Source organism: Leiobunum rupestre, chromosome 7 (genome assembly GCF_980474605.1).
Source record: "Leiobunum rupestre chromosome 7, qqLeiRupe1.1.hap1, whole genome shotgun sequence".
In the NCBI taxonomy this organism is placed as follows: Eukaryota; Metazoa; Arthropoda; class Arachnida; order Opiliones; family Sclerosomatidae; genus Leiobunum; species Leiobunum rupestre.
This window is the reverse complement of record NC_143390.1, coordinates 44,877,221-44,891,597: the sequence shown is the minus strand read 5'-3', so window position 1 is coordinate 44,891,597 and position 14,377 is coordinate 44,877,221. Positions and strand designations below refer to the sequence as shown.

At 38.0% G+C, this 14,377-nt stretch overlaps 1 protein-coding gene across 1 annotated transcript; it reads right to left on the bottom strand.

The window, feature by feature from the left end:
* Positions 1 to 4,658: 4,658 nt before the first annotated feature.
* LOC149936473 (NAD(P)H oxidoreductase RTN4IP1, mitochondrial-like) lies at positions 4,659 to 12,951 on the bottom strand. Its single transcript, XM_090181339.1, has 9 exons — positions 12,793 to 12,951; positions 12,655 to 12,729; positions 10,937 to 11,121; positions 9,766 to 9,921; positions 9,588 to 9,686; positions 7,654 to 8,033; positions 6,726 to 6,918; positions 6,232 to 6,327; positions 4,659 to 5,072 (listed from the first exon to the last, which is right to left on the bottom strand). Exons 1-9 carry the CDS (start codon positions 12,878 to 12,880, stop codon positions 4,965 to 4,967), a joined length of 1,380 nt encoding a protein of 459 aa, XP_090037465.1. The 5' UTR covers positions 12,881 to 12,951; the 3' UTR covers positions 4,659 to 4,964.
* Positions 12,952 to 14,377: the final 1,426 nt, after the last annotated feature.

The window sequence follows — 14,377 nt, the reverse complement described above, 5'->3', positions numbered from 1 at the left end:
GTGTGCGATGTAGCACGCAACAAATCGCGTTCAAACTTGAACAATAATACGTGCTACTGGTGTGGTGAGCCTTTGCACACTAAATTGTTCAACTTTGAACAATTTCTTTTAAGAGTGTAAGGCAACTGGAGACGCCAAGGTAGTAGGAGAAACTAAGGGAACTGAAGAAACTAAGGGAGCCCCGCTGGCTCTAACAGGGGAGACAAAGAAGTCATTTAAAACCATTGCCGCCTCGGATAAGGTGCCAGTAAGAGAACCATCAGGTTTATTAAGCTTAGAAATAGGCCCACGGGCCAAACGGAACCTATTAATGTGACCCCAAAACGATTTAGGGCTGTCACGGATCCGAGCAGTTAGGTCAGCCTCATATCGCCGTCTGGCTTTACGAACATGGTTGGTAAAGGCATTACGAGCCGCTCGGTACTGAGCATGCAAAGCGTCCAGAACAAGTGGGGAGACATATAATACATAGATGTCTTAATCGTAAATTGACGAGTTGTAGCTTTCAATCAAGTTTAATGGTGGCTGTAACTTCGAACTTCTTATGTTTTTAATTGCCAGACCAAATCTCAAGTACAAAAGGCTTTCTAATCATTCCAGTCCCATACGGTTTCTTTGTTCTTTTTAAAAGCGCAAAATAAAAACACGAAAAGCCCAATTTTCCGCCAACAGCCAACCCTTCTATTTCCAGCCAATGTTCTTGAAAAGAAGCCCAATTGGCTGCTTTACAGCCCAATCTGGCATCCCTGATTTTTGTAAATCAAATGGTCTGACTTCAATCCGATAGGCACCCGATTCAAGTCGCCCCGACAAAAATCAAAAAAGGTGATATCCTATGAGGTAAGTGGTACTGGCAGAAGCAATGAATATTAAAAGATAAATAATTTTCTCAATTTGAATGTAGCTATTTAATATTTACTATTTTAATATCTTAATCTCTGTAATTTCCATATATATTTGATTTTTTTTTAAATGCTGGTTGAGCTCCCCCTAGCGGAGCCACCCTGTTGTAAAAGGGTTCGTTTTAATACGAAAACCAAATAAAACCATTCATTCCTTCATTGTGTGTTACATGTAGAGCCATAAGCCTATCATAAGGTCCCCATAGGTCTACCATAGGGGCCCATGTTAACTGCGTTGTCCTGGAGATAAGAAAATTAACGTACGACGATAGGGTAGTAGCGCCATCTTCGTTTTCAAAATTTCTACATCTAAAATATTCTCTTACTTGGTAAGTTGGTAGAGCAGCCACGCTCGGGTTGATAAATGCCACAAAACGCGTCTAAATCAGTGGCGTAACTAGGAACTCCGCCCCCCCCCCGCGAAAAACGACTCGGGACCCTTTTAAATAGCACCGATTTTAATCATAAACGTTTGGGGGCCCCCTAGTTCTCGCCCCCCCCCCACGCCGCGCCGCGGGGTCTGCGGGGGCGCTATTTACTAAATCTCAAATTTGAAAAATAAATACCTTCAGAAACAAATTATCTTATTTCTAAAAGCCAGTTTTAGGTTCTGATGAATCATTTTGCAAAGATAAGTGTTAATTTTAAGTTTGAAAGTGATAAAATTGTAAATAAGCCTTGGCTACGGTGCCAAGGGCTCGCGCCGGAGATTTTAAGATTTATCCCGCGAGGTTTTAAGTTTAAAAACGTTCGCGCACGTCTTCTGCGCATTCATCATGCAACGCGCTAAGTTCATTTCAGGCCCGTACACAGCCGCCAAAACTCGGGGGCGCTCAAATTCTTTTTGGGGGTGCCAATGCCTTGAGTCATTTTTATCTCCCCACCTATGAAATTAGTAAATTGGGGATGCTCAAGTACTCATTTAGGGGCGCTGAGCATCCCCTGGCGCCCCCCCATGTACGGGCCTGGTTCATTTGGGGAAATGCCTAGTTGAGGATGTGGTGCAGATTTTCAATACTTACCTCTTAATAACGGGTGATCGTAAAAATTTGGCCTAGACTTTTACTTATGTTGACCTTATGATAGGCTTATGGTAGAACATATCGCCGCCGTCGCCGATAATTTATCTGGTGCAAAATAGCCCCGCCAGAATTTTTTTGGTTGTACAATAGGCACGGCGTGATTAAGAGGCCCCCCATCAAGAACTTCTTTGTAATTTTTGTTGATATTTAACTGACAAAATTATTGTATTTAATTATTTAAACAATTTAATTATTATTAAATTAATAAAAAATTAATTATTAAATAAATTAATAAAAAATTAATTATTAAATAAATTAATAAAAAATTAATTATTAAATAAATTAATTATAACTATATATTACCGACTTTACTTTTAATCGAAGAATTCCACCCTTCGATTAGCTCTTTACCCAAATTCATCAACTACTAATTGGGGCTTGTCTCCCCCAAATGTTGTTAAACTTGAAGCGTTTTCCATTTGACTGCTCTCCATTTGCGTGCTTGGATCTGCTCCGATCAAGTTTCGCGTGTTTCATTTCCCGCTCACTGATGCTCCAAGATCGCCCAAAACCGATCTGCCGATTTCGAGATCGGAGAAAATTTTTGCGTGTTTTTACTCTTTAAAACATTCACATCTATTAACAGAATTGCTTTGAAAGTTGAAGATACGTTGGCGCTCCTAAGAAGTGTCCATTTTTCAAACGATTTTAAGGTGTAACAAATCCAGAACTTAAATAAAATGAGGGATAATTTTGAACAAATAAATAATACAAATTTAAAGATTTATCATCTTTGCAAATACAAAAACCGTTTAGTACATTAATTTGCATGTAGTTGGTTCAAATATTAGAAGCTCATATAGGCATATTTCAAAATTTGAAGACCCATAAAGTAGGCCCGAAATTTTGCAATGCCTACTTGGCGGGGCTACTGCGCATAAACCTCCACCGCCGAGTCATTAACTTTTCAGAGCGCCACCGATAAATATTGATTCCGCCGCTGATTTGTTTTTGAGATTTACTCCGTAACTTTATTTATTTTCCTTCCAAATTTTTAAAAAAGGGGAGAGAAACGTTTGCCCCTTTACAGCCGCCGCCGCCGAAAAAATTCAACGCCACCGAGGATTTTAGAAAAATTGGCGCCGAATTATTTTTGCGAAACACCGCCGCCGACCCAAATAAAAATGCTCTAGTTATATGATGATTAGAGAGTCTAGCGTTGGGACTCATCTATTGCTATCAGTGCCGTAACTAGGGCGGTGCCAGCGGTGCCCAGGCACAGGGCGCAGACCCTGGAGGGGCGCCGAAAGACCAGACCCGGACAAGGGCGCAGTTGTAGAAGCTCGCAGCGGGCGCATAAAAGGCTAGTTACGGCACTGATTGTTATAGAATTATTTTATTAAATATTAAATAAAACTTACCATTTTTGGCACACTTTTTTTTACAAACTTGCGGTCATTCTAAAAATAACATTCAGAAACAATTTAACGCGCGACAGCTATGGTTCTTTACGGGTGTAACATACTTCGCTAGGTAAGTTCGTGTAAAATCACTATTTAATGTAATAATCAGCTATGCTAATATTAGGAACCACACAGGCGAGTCAACTAGTGACTTGCGAAACGAATTACCGGTGGCCGGGTGTAATTTCGTAGGAGGGTGGTGGAAAGCCAACAGCTACCGACACTTACTATTACCGTCAACCTCAGCAAGTTTTTTTTATGGAAAGGGAAACCGAAGATTTCACCTAGTGCCACAAGCTGGGATCGAACCAGGCTCCTCTTGCTGCGAGGCGGGAGTACTTCTTCACCCCACCGTTTAATTTAGGGTACTTAATTCTACTAATTAGGGAAAATGATTATCAAATAAATCCATAGCAAATTTTACGTATCACGGTGATAAGGTATATAGTAGTTTGTAAATTGTTTGCGAAGAAGGGCAACCGTGAAAAAAGAATAAACGTAAATTATTGTTAAAATAATTTATTTAAAAAAATTGAGAGACGTTTCGAGCCGCGGCTCGTCGTTCAGTTGATTATGTTGAGACGATTTTTGCTGCCAATGCTCATCGTGCACGAAGAGCTAGCTCCTTCCCCTTGGGCGCTTTAGGCGAAACTATAAAGTCCAGGGGGGCTGAAAAGATGGTAGTACCGTGACTTTGCGCCATCTATCCTAAGAAATACGAACTATTATTCATTTTATTTTGCTAATGGTGTTTTAAATTTTTATCGATTCGTCTAAATTATCAATTTATTATTATTATTTAAAACATTTTGTATTAGAAAAGTGAAAGTTAATTATCTGTCTGCAGTATCTGGAAGGATTTTTTTTTCCTTTAACGTCACACGGCCAACTATGAACACGAATTACCGAATCGAAGTTTACTGTGAAAAGGTAGTCACGTGATTTTGTTTTCCCATTTTAACAAGTTGGTTAAGACCCAATTTACTTTATAGTTTCGCCTATTGAGGCCCCTATAAGCATAATGTGACCATGGTGCCGGTTTTGTACCCCCTGTAGACCGAATATTGAATAATACAATGGTAAGCTCTGCACCCCCCCCCCGGGGGGGCCAGTAAAAAATTTGGGGGCCTAGGCGTCAACTAGCCTTGTTATTCCTCTTAAGTAAAATTAAATCAGCCATTGCCGATGACGTTTTCCCTCCCCCCACCCTCGTGCCGGGTTTAAAATTCTACCATGGTGGATAAGTATAAATAAATTAATTCGTGGCAGCATCATAGACAAATAAAAGATTATTTTATTGGTCTATGGTAGCGTCTAATTTTTATCACTCTTATTGTTGTACAACAATGAAGCATTGGAAAACTCATTCGGAAATGGCTACGGTCGAAGAATCTCTAGATTAAAAAGGGTGAACATCGGTAATTGCTATTATCAGAAGTATATAACTCGACACAGCAACGGAAACGACGGAGTGTTCTTCTTTTTGAGCCTGCCAATGGGAGGAGCTCGACTGTCAGTTGTGCCCAAACTTGACCGATTATATACTTCTGGCATTATGACGAAATTCCTTCTGGATGTTATTCGAAACTTATAACCGTTCGTCCAACAGTATCTCCACTAGCGACCCTTTCAAAAGCGTGTAGAGCGTTTTCGAATTTAAAAACCTCCTCGACAATAGGTTGGATCTGTAAATTATTATTAATATCATAGAACTGTTTTAACAGCTTTGCTTTTGTAGGGCTCACAAGTGTCAGTGTAGGCAAGAGGGTCCCTACGTCTTAAGCCTAAGACCCCGGAACTTCCCAAAGGGTAAGGGTTCCCGAAATTTTAATTTGTTTACTTTGATGTTATTTCCAGAAAATTATATGTATACTAAACGCGGAAGTTAGATAATTGTTCAACTAACTGAATATGATGAGTTTAATAGTAGCGGATCAGTTCAGATCGGGAATTAGAAATAATGAATCACGTACAATTTGAAATCACACTGCTGGATGTGTGGAATAAAAAATATTAACCGGGTCTGACTAACTGATTATTCGGGGTAGGTACATTTGTTCGAATTGAAATCGTCTGAACCGCCGAAATAACAAATTCAATGGTTCGAATTGGACAACTTGTTAGTTTCATTTGTCCGAATTCTGTCGCTGTATTTCTTATTTTTTTTTTCGGTCCGGATTTTTTTGGCCGATATAGTAAGTGGGAATTGCATTGAATGTTATGGATATTTTAGGTTAGGTTAGGTTCACGTTAATGTTACTATTTTCTTATATTAACAATATTTTAAAAAAACAACCAATTCCTAATGTTCGTAAAACAAATAAACGATTATTCGAACAAATGAAATTCGCCAGTAAAGTTAACATAAATTGAACGACTAAATCACCAACAAAAGTTGTGATAAATTTTTCGGGCAAATGAAATACGTTTTCGGACATACGATCCTGTTTTCCGGCATTCGGACATTTGTACCACCGTTCGGACGAATGAAATTCGAACAAATGTACCCAAATCGATTATTCTTAGGTATCTGAAAATTACGACCTGAATAACCTGATCAGTTGGCGTTCAACTCCCCGCCCCAAAGGGTACCAATATTGGCTGCTGTTTAGTGGTTTATCTTCTCTAAAATCCGCTATATTCCCTTTAAGGCTCGTGTGAACTACTTTGAATAAACTAGCATCGAAATAATTAGTTTGAAACTCAGTGTTGAACTGATTTGGGCGGTCTTTCGACAGTGGCTTCGAGTCGCGTCTAACTTCAGCCCTTTTATCAAATAGTGGCTAAGCAGGTGAGAGCCGCAGTGTATTAGGAGTGCCTTGTATAATTCAAAATCGTAGCTACCTTTCCACTCTCGATTAGATCTTTCAGTTGATTTAAAATCGCTTTATCCAAACTGTAACGTTCCCATTTTTGAATAAGCAATCCATTCTCGAAAACCTACAAATATAAATCATTCAATTTCGATTTGGAGAAGAACTAAGTCTCAACAAGATTGTATTTAGTTTGCTGAGAACGTACGAATCTACTTTTAGGGTCCGCGAGAGTCATCTACCCGAGTTCCTCAATCTCAATCGTATGGAACGTTGTCTTTTATCTTTCGATAAAATCCATATAAATAGAAACGGAAAAGTTGGATTTCTTAATTTATTTCGAAAACCTCCTTAAAAACTGAATCTAATGATTTAATTAACCGCGAGTATCCAAATATTTTATAGATTTTCAATTATTGCATCAAAATATAAACATTTTAAAACAAGATGGCGTTACTGTATTCAATTCGGTAAACGGCTAGACTCGCACGTTCTTAGTACACTATACGCGTTCTTGGCCCAAACCTTTGAAAATTCGTTTTTAGTCGCGGTTTTCGTTTTAAGACAAGTACTTCTGATAAGTTTGGAAAAAAAACTTTGGTTTTCGGAACACGACGGGAATGGAGGCACCGCCGAAACTACGCAACCGTCCGTGGCGCAAATTGACCTGGATAATTCGTGCAAAATTGAGCCTGCTGTGTTGAAAACGACGTCAAATCTGCCGGAAATGCGATATTAATCAAATAAACTATAGCTTTAATTTGGAAATTATATATGTAGACACTAGGATTGTATAAGGCTCTATTACCTGTTGAAACGGGCGTGACTTAAAGGGGAAATAAAACGTAACCACAAAAAAGAAAAAAAAAAAACTTATAGACTTGTATTTTCAGTTCAAATATCCGCCACAAACGATGTTTTTGCTGCGCGTAACTTCCGGGAAACGACGACGAAGAGTAATCTCAGATTATTTGCGCTTCAGTCTAAGTCTAAAATTAAAGCGCTTTCAAAAGTAAAAATAAGGCCTACTTGGGCGAAATAATGACAAATTATTAAATTGGAACATAATATAACACTCGCTCCGTTTCTGAAGATACATGTTTTGAACCTTGATAGTCAATTTATCAATAAATTACTAGGTTGTCGTCACTAGTTATAGAATTATAGTTGTTCGTCTTTGAAGACTAAGTCTAAAGCTCCTATATAAAGACATCGCTCGTATTTTCAAATTTATTGGCTGGCCACCAGCGCGAAAAATAAAGACGTATTTGGAAACGAAAATATTCCCGTCTATGGTTTAAAAAGTCTAGTGGGGTATTTGAACTTAAACGGCGTGAGCGAAAACCCGGCCCAATTCAATGGATGGTCATCGGAACCAGTCAGTCTTCCTTATGGCATTACAAGTGTATACGTATATAATTTCCCGCTGCAATTTATTTGACGTTAGCCTCACTTTTTTCGACTCCGAAGTTCTTCTTCGAAATTAGAAACCGAATAGACTACGACATCATCCGCACCCAAAAATCGAACCAGTGGTAAGCCAATCGTCGGCACCGTGGTAGTGACGTGAGCACCCCAAAGCTTGACCATTTGAATAGCCAGAGCTCCGGTGGCGCAACTACCCAGGTGTACGAGGACCCTCTTATTTTGGGCGGTTTCGGCGGTCAAGCCGACCTGCTGGACCAAAGTGTCCCACGTAATGAGACCGGCGTACGCGACGCTACAGGCGTTTTCAAAACTGACGTTCGCTGGTTTGAAGGCGACGTTGTCTTCGGAAACTTTACAAAATTCGGTCATCAAACCACTGTGCCATGGCGCCGAATACGCCCACACCTAAACAAATTGAATATTGAATCTTTCGTTCTTATGAAAGCTCTGAAGTCGTACTCATATTGTCTGCCTATGGTAAATGGGGCTGACAAGAAACCGGCTCAAAGTTTCATATTTTATTGTAGGTGCTTTTTCTTTAACGCCATCATTCTGGAAAAAATAATCGATTTCGACCCTCATTTTTTTTGTCAGCCCACATTCTTCTAGAGTATGTTCTATTTTCTTTTTTGAAGCGGAGCGTTTTGGTTCTTGTTCGCGGAAACAAAAAATATTAAATTGAATGACCTTTCGGGAATCTCAAAAACAGGCCAATTGTAACGTGGCGACAAAGCCCGAATTGTGGTCAGATCTATTTGAGGTCAAAGCTCACGTCTAATTAGTCTATGAAAATCTCAGATAATCGAAATAATATTCGAGTAAAGGGAACCGGTTTGTTACCAAATTTAAAACCTCAAAATATTTAACGTCAATAGATTTCAATTTTTGGCATACCAAGAAACTTGAAGTAATTACTAACGAGACGGTTCGGCTCTACTTTTGCAGCCCTCTGCTGGTGAGAAAATGCGAGCCTTCGTGAAAAGTGAGCCAAGAATGAAAAGGCCAATGACATAGCTTAGTTCGTTTTTCGCTTACCTTTCTCGCTAGAGGGTTGATGATCCACTTAAATTCATCCAAATGCATTTTTAACTCTCCGAGGGGACTTTGTACCCTAGGAGGGGTTATACAACCACCGTGTCTGTGGGTCTGTCTGTCAGTCCTGCGAACGCGTTCGCACTTTCGGGGCAAAGCGTAATCACTGCGTACCCAGTTTCTTAGAATCAGGGCAAAGGTTTATCCAAAATCACCATTGGGTGTAGTATAATTTTTTAATCGGCCGGGATTCGAACCCAAGCCCTCTTGAACGACAGGTGAGCGTTCTACCGCATAACCACGGATACAGTTACGCTACACTGAAAATTAAAAACTCTTCCGAGGAGAGGTATATTTTGGCTTGCCAACTTGTTAAATTTGATGTTTAGTCAAAACTGACGATGTGAAGTGAATATAGGTTCAAAACTCGCGTAACATGAATTACGTGGTTTTGCTTTAAAAATTATTGGAATTCTATGTTACCAGTGGAGAAAATCACAAATATTCGCGAAGATTTAAACTTTTTGATAAAGCACGTGCCATATTCTTTCAAATATTTAAATGAATTCTTTTTTTTTTCCAAATACCCTCCGGGAAATTACGCGCTTTTTGCTTTCAGCCTCGGTCATTCGATATGAGTTAAAGGGACTTTCAAGAAAGACCTAGTCGATTTGAAATACGTTATTCGGTCGTAACTTTGGCTTCACAACGAACGGCGACCGAATGACGTATTTTAAATTGACTAGAGGGTCTCTTGAAAGTCCCTTTAACTTAAGACGAAATTACCAATTGCTAACCAATGGGACAGCGACCCGGATTCTAAAATTTATCCTCGTTACGTCTATGGGAAGTAGTTGATTTAAACTATCTACAATCTGGGGTCCCCAGAGGCGACCTAAAATAACAATTCGAGTGGAAATGTCATACTTGATCGCCAGTCTTGAACTGCAACACGTTCTCGCCCACCGTTTGGATAATACCAGCGCAATCACGCCCCGGGATCGCCACGATATTGTCGTCCAAACTCTTCACTCAATTCAATAGACACAAATTAATTAAAAAGTTATACACTTTTGTTACGTACATCTGTCATAACCGTACATACCTTGGTCGTTTTCGCTAGGCGACTTAGAATTCTTTTGCCGTGTCCCTGTAGAATTCTGATATCTACGGGGTCGACGGATACAGCTTTGACTCGTATCAGCACTTCGTTCTTCTCCAATTTAGACGGTTTCACTAACTTCTTATCGATTTTAAGTACCTTCAAAATGCGTAATAACGATGCGTCGTACATTAAATGTTTCATTTTTATATCATTAGCTTACATCATTAGCGAGGCAAAGGTCGGGATTACTTAAAAAAAAATTCCACGCAAAGAACATATACAAGAGGAATAGCAGCGTGGTCTATATAGGCCTAATAACGTCCGGCGATGTTATGACTTCAGCCTTGTCTATTCAAATATGCATAATACATTAACCATGACCATAAGTCTATAATATTGTTCCATAAGTTTGTCACTTTGGGGAATATTTTACCGAGAGCTATTAACGGAGTGACGTCATCACAAGAACAAAATCTCCCCCTAGCGAGGCGCTGTCGAAAGTACGTGTGACGCGTTAGAAAGCGCACGCAAAACGGCGACGAAACCCGTAATGCAGTCTGTCTTATGAATAGCTCTCAGTAAAACTTTTGCTTGTGAAGAATAGGAAGTGTCATACTTATGTAAAATATTATACACTTATGCCATGACATAATACATTAACCAGAAGAAACACCGCGGTATACATTTTAAAATATTTTCCCTGGCGCAATTATAAATTCAAGTTTTCAACCAAACCAAAACTTACACGTGTATTTCCTGAATATTACAATTCAATTTAAAGCAAGTGGAGGCTCCTGTCTAGTTGCATTCGCTCGCGCTAGATGTCAAAACCAGTTGAGTAAGCATCAAAATCTAGCCTAAAAGGTGTGGCCAATTGGGAACTTCTCGCGTTGATTGGCTTTTCGGAATCACGTGATTATTAACTTTTTACTATTTTTTAAAGCCTTGTCATATCTAGAGTCGCTATTCCCCTTCACTATTTTCTTTGGGCCACACCCACCGCAAGAGCTCCGGAAATAGGGCTGGATAAATCCCAGAATCTGATAGACCGGATGAAGTTCCCATTCCCAAGTAAAATCATATTCGGCAACATTGATCGAAATAAAACCATCAAAAATGATCAAGTGTGTCAAACCTCTAGAGCGTTTTGGGTTGCCTCCCTCTTGCTTACCAATTTTTCGTTCGTGTCGCTGACGACAACAATCCCCTTCATCACGAAATCCGGCTCGAGATCTCGTTTCTTATTTTTCCTGAGCTTTTTCCGGACTAACATCGCAACGCCGACGATAATTATGACACCCAGAGCGGAATTTATTAAATATTTCTGATCTTCGGTTTTCGTCACATTTATTTTACCTGTAAGTTAGAAATAATACTTAAATGATTTTAGTTATAACAAAAGCAACATCGATAAGTATGACACTGAACGATATCGGTTAAAGATATAGTCTTTTGACAAAATAGTGGGGCGGATACCTCCAGACAAAGATAATATTTCTTACGGGGAGATTTACGATGGACGGTTTTGTAACGAAGCAATTACCCACTTTTAGCAGTAATTTTGAATCTAGGGTAGCAACATACGTATATACGAACCTTGGGGCAGGAGTTCTAAATTATCTTTGTTACAGAGTACTTCACCTTTTGATTTAGCAAAGCTTAATATGGGATTCAGGATGGTGAAAAACCCAAAACATATTTTGAAATTGCAATGTTATTTTAACATTAACTTTACTTGATTTTCGATTTAAAAAATGTAAGTATGAAAATAATTAATTTCAGCTGTAGTGTGAAATTTGAAAAACCGTCATCTTTGATTCAAGATGGCGCTCTTAAGTTAGAAATGTAGGTAATATGTCATGCCCCTAAGTACGTAAATACCGTTGAAATTTTGTTAAACGCTTAATAGGTGATTATGAAAAAGAATTGCGCGCAGAGGCTCACGGGAGTTGGTTATTTTTTGACAAAGCGTCGGCTGCTTAAATTCGTCCGCACCTACCGAGGCCCACGGTCGTCCGCGTTTAGTAAAAAGCACCAACCATGGATTGATTGTTTGAAAAGTTAGTATTTTTCTAAAATTATTAAAAATACATAAAGTTAACAAATTTATTATATATTTTTTATTTCTTATAGTTCTAGACCAAGTATTGATAAAGAAACAAGCCCAATTTTAATAGAAGACACAAGGTTATATTTACATACATGTTTCCATTATTCCTGAAAATGAATTAAAATCAATTTGGATAGAATTTAAAAATATTTAATTTAATAAATCAATTACCTTAATTTAACGACTTTGCAAACTTCTCTCAAAACGAAAAACGAAAAATCCTTTCGATTGAACAATAAAATAATAGAAATCTCGCTAACCCTTGCCCAACACTTACTAGCCAGACGAATTTACAAAAAGGGGCAATTTTGATACTTTCAACTTGGTAGTACTTAAAGAAATCACGTGACCACCGATATTTTTCATAATCACCTTCCGCAAAGATTGTTCTTTTAAACATAAAATGACTATACCTACAGTATTTCACTTTCTTTTCCTGACTAATAAAATTATTATTGTTTAAGTACATATACGTTTTAATTGAAAAGTTAAGTATTCTTACGAAACATCGTACTATAGCCGCCATTCTTAATAAGCCTTGGCTTCTCGTTAAATGGTAGTTTTAATGGCTATAGTAATAGCTAGTAGAAAGAATAATTAAATTAAAAATTATGAAATTAAAAGGGATAATTGTGAGTCCCAAGCCGCGTTATGATTTATGTTGTCATTGGCGAAACAGACAATCATTAAAAACAATAGTATCGCGAGAATAGAACGTGACATACTTATTGGTGTTACGTTCCTTACGATTATAATATTGATACGTCAACTTGACTTACCGTTGACCACGTTCGTAAATTCTTTAATTTTACGTAAAACCAATGTTTTTGTTTCTATTATGATATCTGGTATAGCTATAAGGTAGAAATAAGGTACAATATCAATGTGTCAACTTGACATTTGTTTTCTATACTTACCCTTGACCCAATTCGTCAAATCTTTAATTTTACTTAAAGCCGAAGATTTCGTTTCAATGACAATATCGGGCAGTTTAATATTCATCATTATCGCAAAATTGTCGTCGGTTCGCGCTTGTAAACGGAAGAGTAACTTCCTAGCGAAGTTGAAGGTTGTTGGGAAGAGCGATAGAGATGCTATAAATAATTTGCCAGTTAATTTTAGAAAGTGCGCGTTGAGGACCAATTCGGATTATAATAGGCGGAAGTACCGGTATATATTCTATTCGTACAACCGGATTAACAAGAACGTATTTCAGTTACTAAGAAAGTACAAGTCGGCTCGTTTAAGGAAGAAGAGGTACTATCTAAGGCAGACTGAAATTCGTTAATCTAATTGAATCAGTAACGCCATCTGACCGGAGCTGGTTTTAAAATATTTTTGACACCAGTTATTTTGCTATTTATGATTGATTTAATTAAATCGTTAAATTAATCTTTTATTAAAGTTGAATGATCTAAATTTAGAGTTAAAGGTCCACAGAACCTTTTCAAAAATTCGAGACGAATTTCAAGTAGCCCTACCCTTTCGTCACGTGACTCGGCCATAACTTTTAACGACAGTGTGGCCCCTTTAAATCGAACTTTTTCGTTACCTAATATAGACATTTCTACATTCTTCGTATGCACGAGGAGGCGAACAAAACTGATTATAATCGAAAGTTTAAAAAGATTTTGATAACCTTAAAAAGAGAAACGTTGTGGTAATTCAATGTCAATAATAAATAAATGAAATATTTCTCGTGATTTTTTATCGATTATTCAGACGAACTATTTTTGAATTATTGTCACAAACATCTATCTAGCTATTAGAGTGTTTTCCTCCTTTTGAGTATCAAAGGTGGGCCCCATTTTAAAAGGCGTTTAATATATCTTGGTGAAAATCAAGTAGGTTCTCATTTTTCATACCACGTGATCGAAGATTCGGCCAATCATATTCTGAGATTTTTCGAGCCTATTTTCCGAACACAAATGGCAGCGCCAACTTTTTGGCGCGAAAAAAGTTCTGTAGTGCTCAAGCGATAGTGCATGTCAATTCGGAAAAGTTTCAACGGCCATTCGTTTTGCCATGACAACCAAAATTGTTTTTCACAACTCAAGTTTAGGTAACTTTATCTACGTAAAATAGCATGGAAAAATCACGGTTTACCATTTTAAAAAAAAATTAAAAAATTAAAATTTTGGCAAAACAGTTGGGTAAAACGATGAAATTGGGCAATTGATTCACTTTTTCAGGCTGGAATTTAATAAATCCAAAATCAGGCGGAGCATACTTCTGCACGAATCTTAATGATCTTTTGATATCCGATAATGTTTTTATCATCTTATCATCTTAACATGGTTCATAAGACATTTTTAACCCCTATAATAAGCCTTAAACGTTTTGTTACTCTTATCCGTAACAATTCCCTACTAAAGCAGGGTGCAATAAGTGTAAACTTTCTTTTCCTGTTTAATAAACTTTATTATCATTATTCTGTATATACCAAATGCACCCACCCGAACCATATATCACCGCCTCAGATCATAAATAAGACCAGTGAAT

What these genes read in the sequence shown, in the direction of transcription:
- LOC149936473 (XM_090181339.1), bottom strand. Translation starts at nt 12,880, where the DNA reads ATGATGAATATTAAACTGCCCGATATTGTCATTGAAACGAAATCTTCG. An exon ending in GCGACACGAACGAAAAATTG is followed by an intron (nt 9,922 to 10,936) that starts GTAAGCAAGAGG and finishes CGCATTTTGAAG; the next exon opens with GTACTTAAAATCGATAAGAA. An exon ending in GAACTTCGGAGTCGAAAAAA is followed by an intron (nt 6,919 to 7,653) that starts GTGAGGCTAACG and finishes CATTTCCGGCAG; the next exon opens with ATTTGACGTCGTTTTCAACA.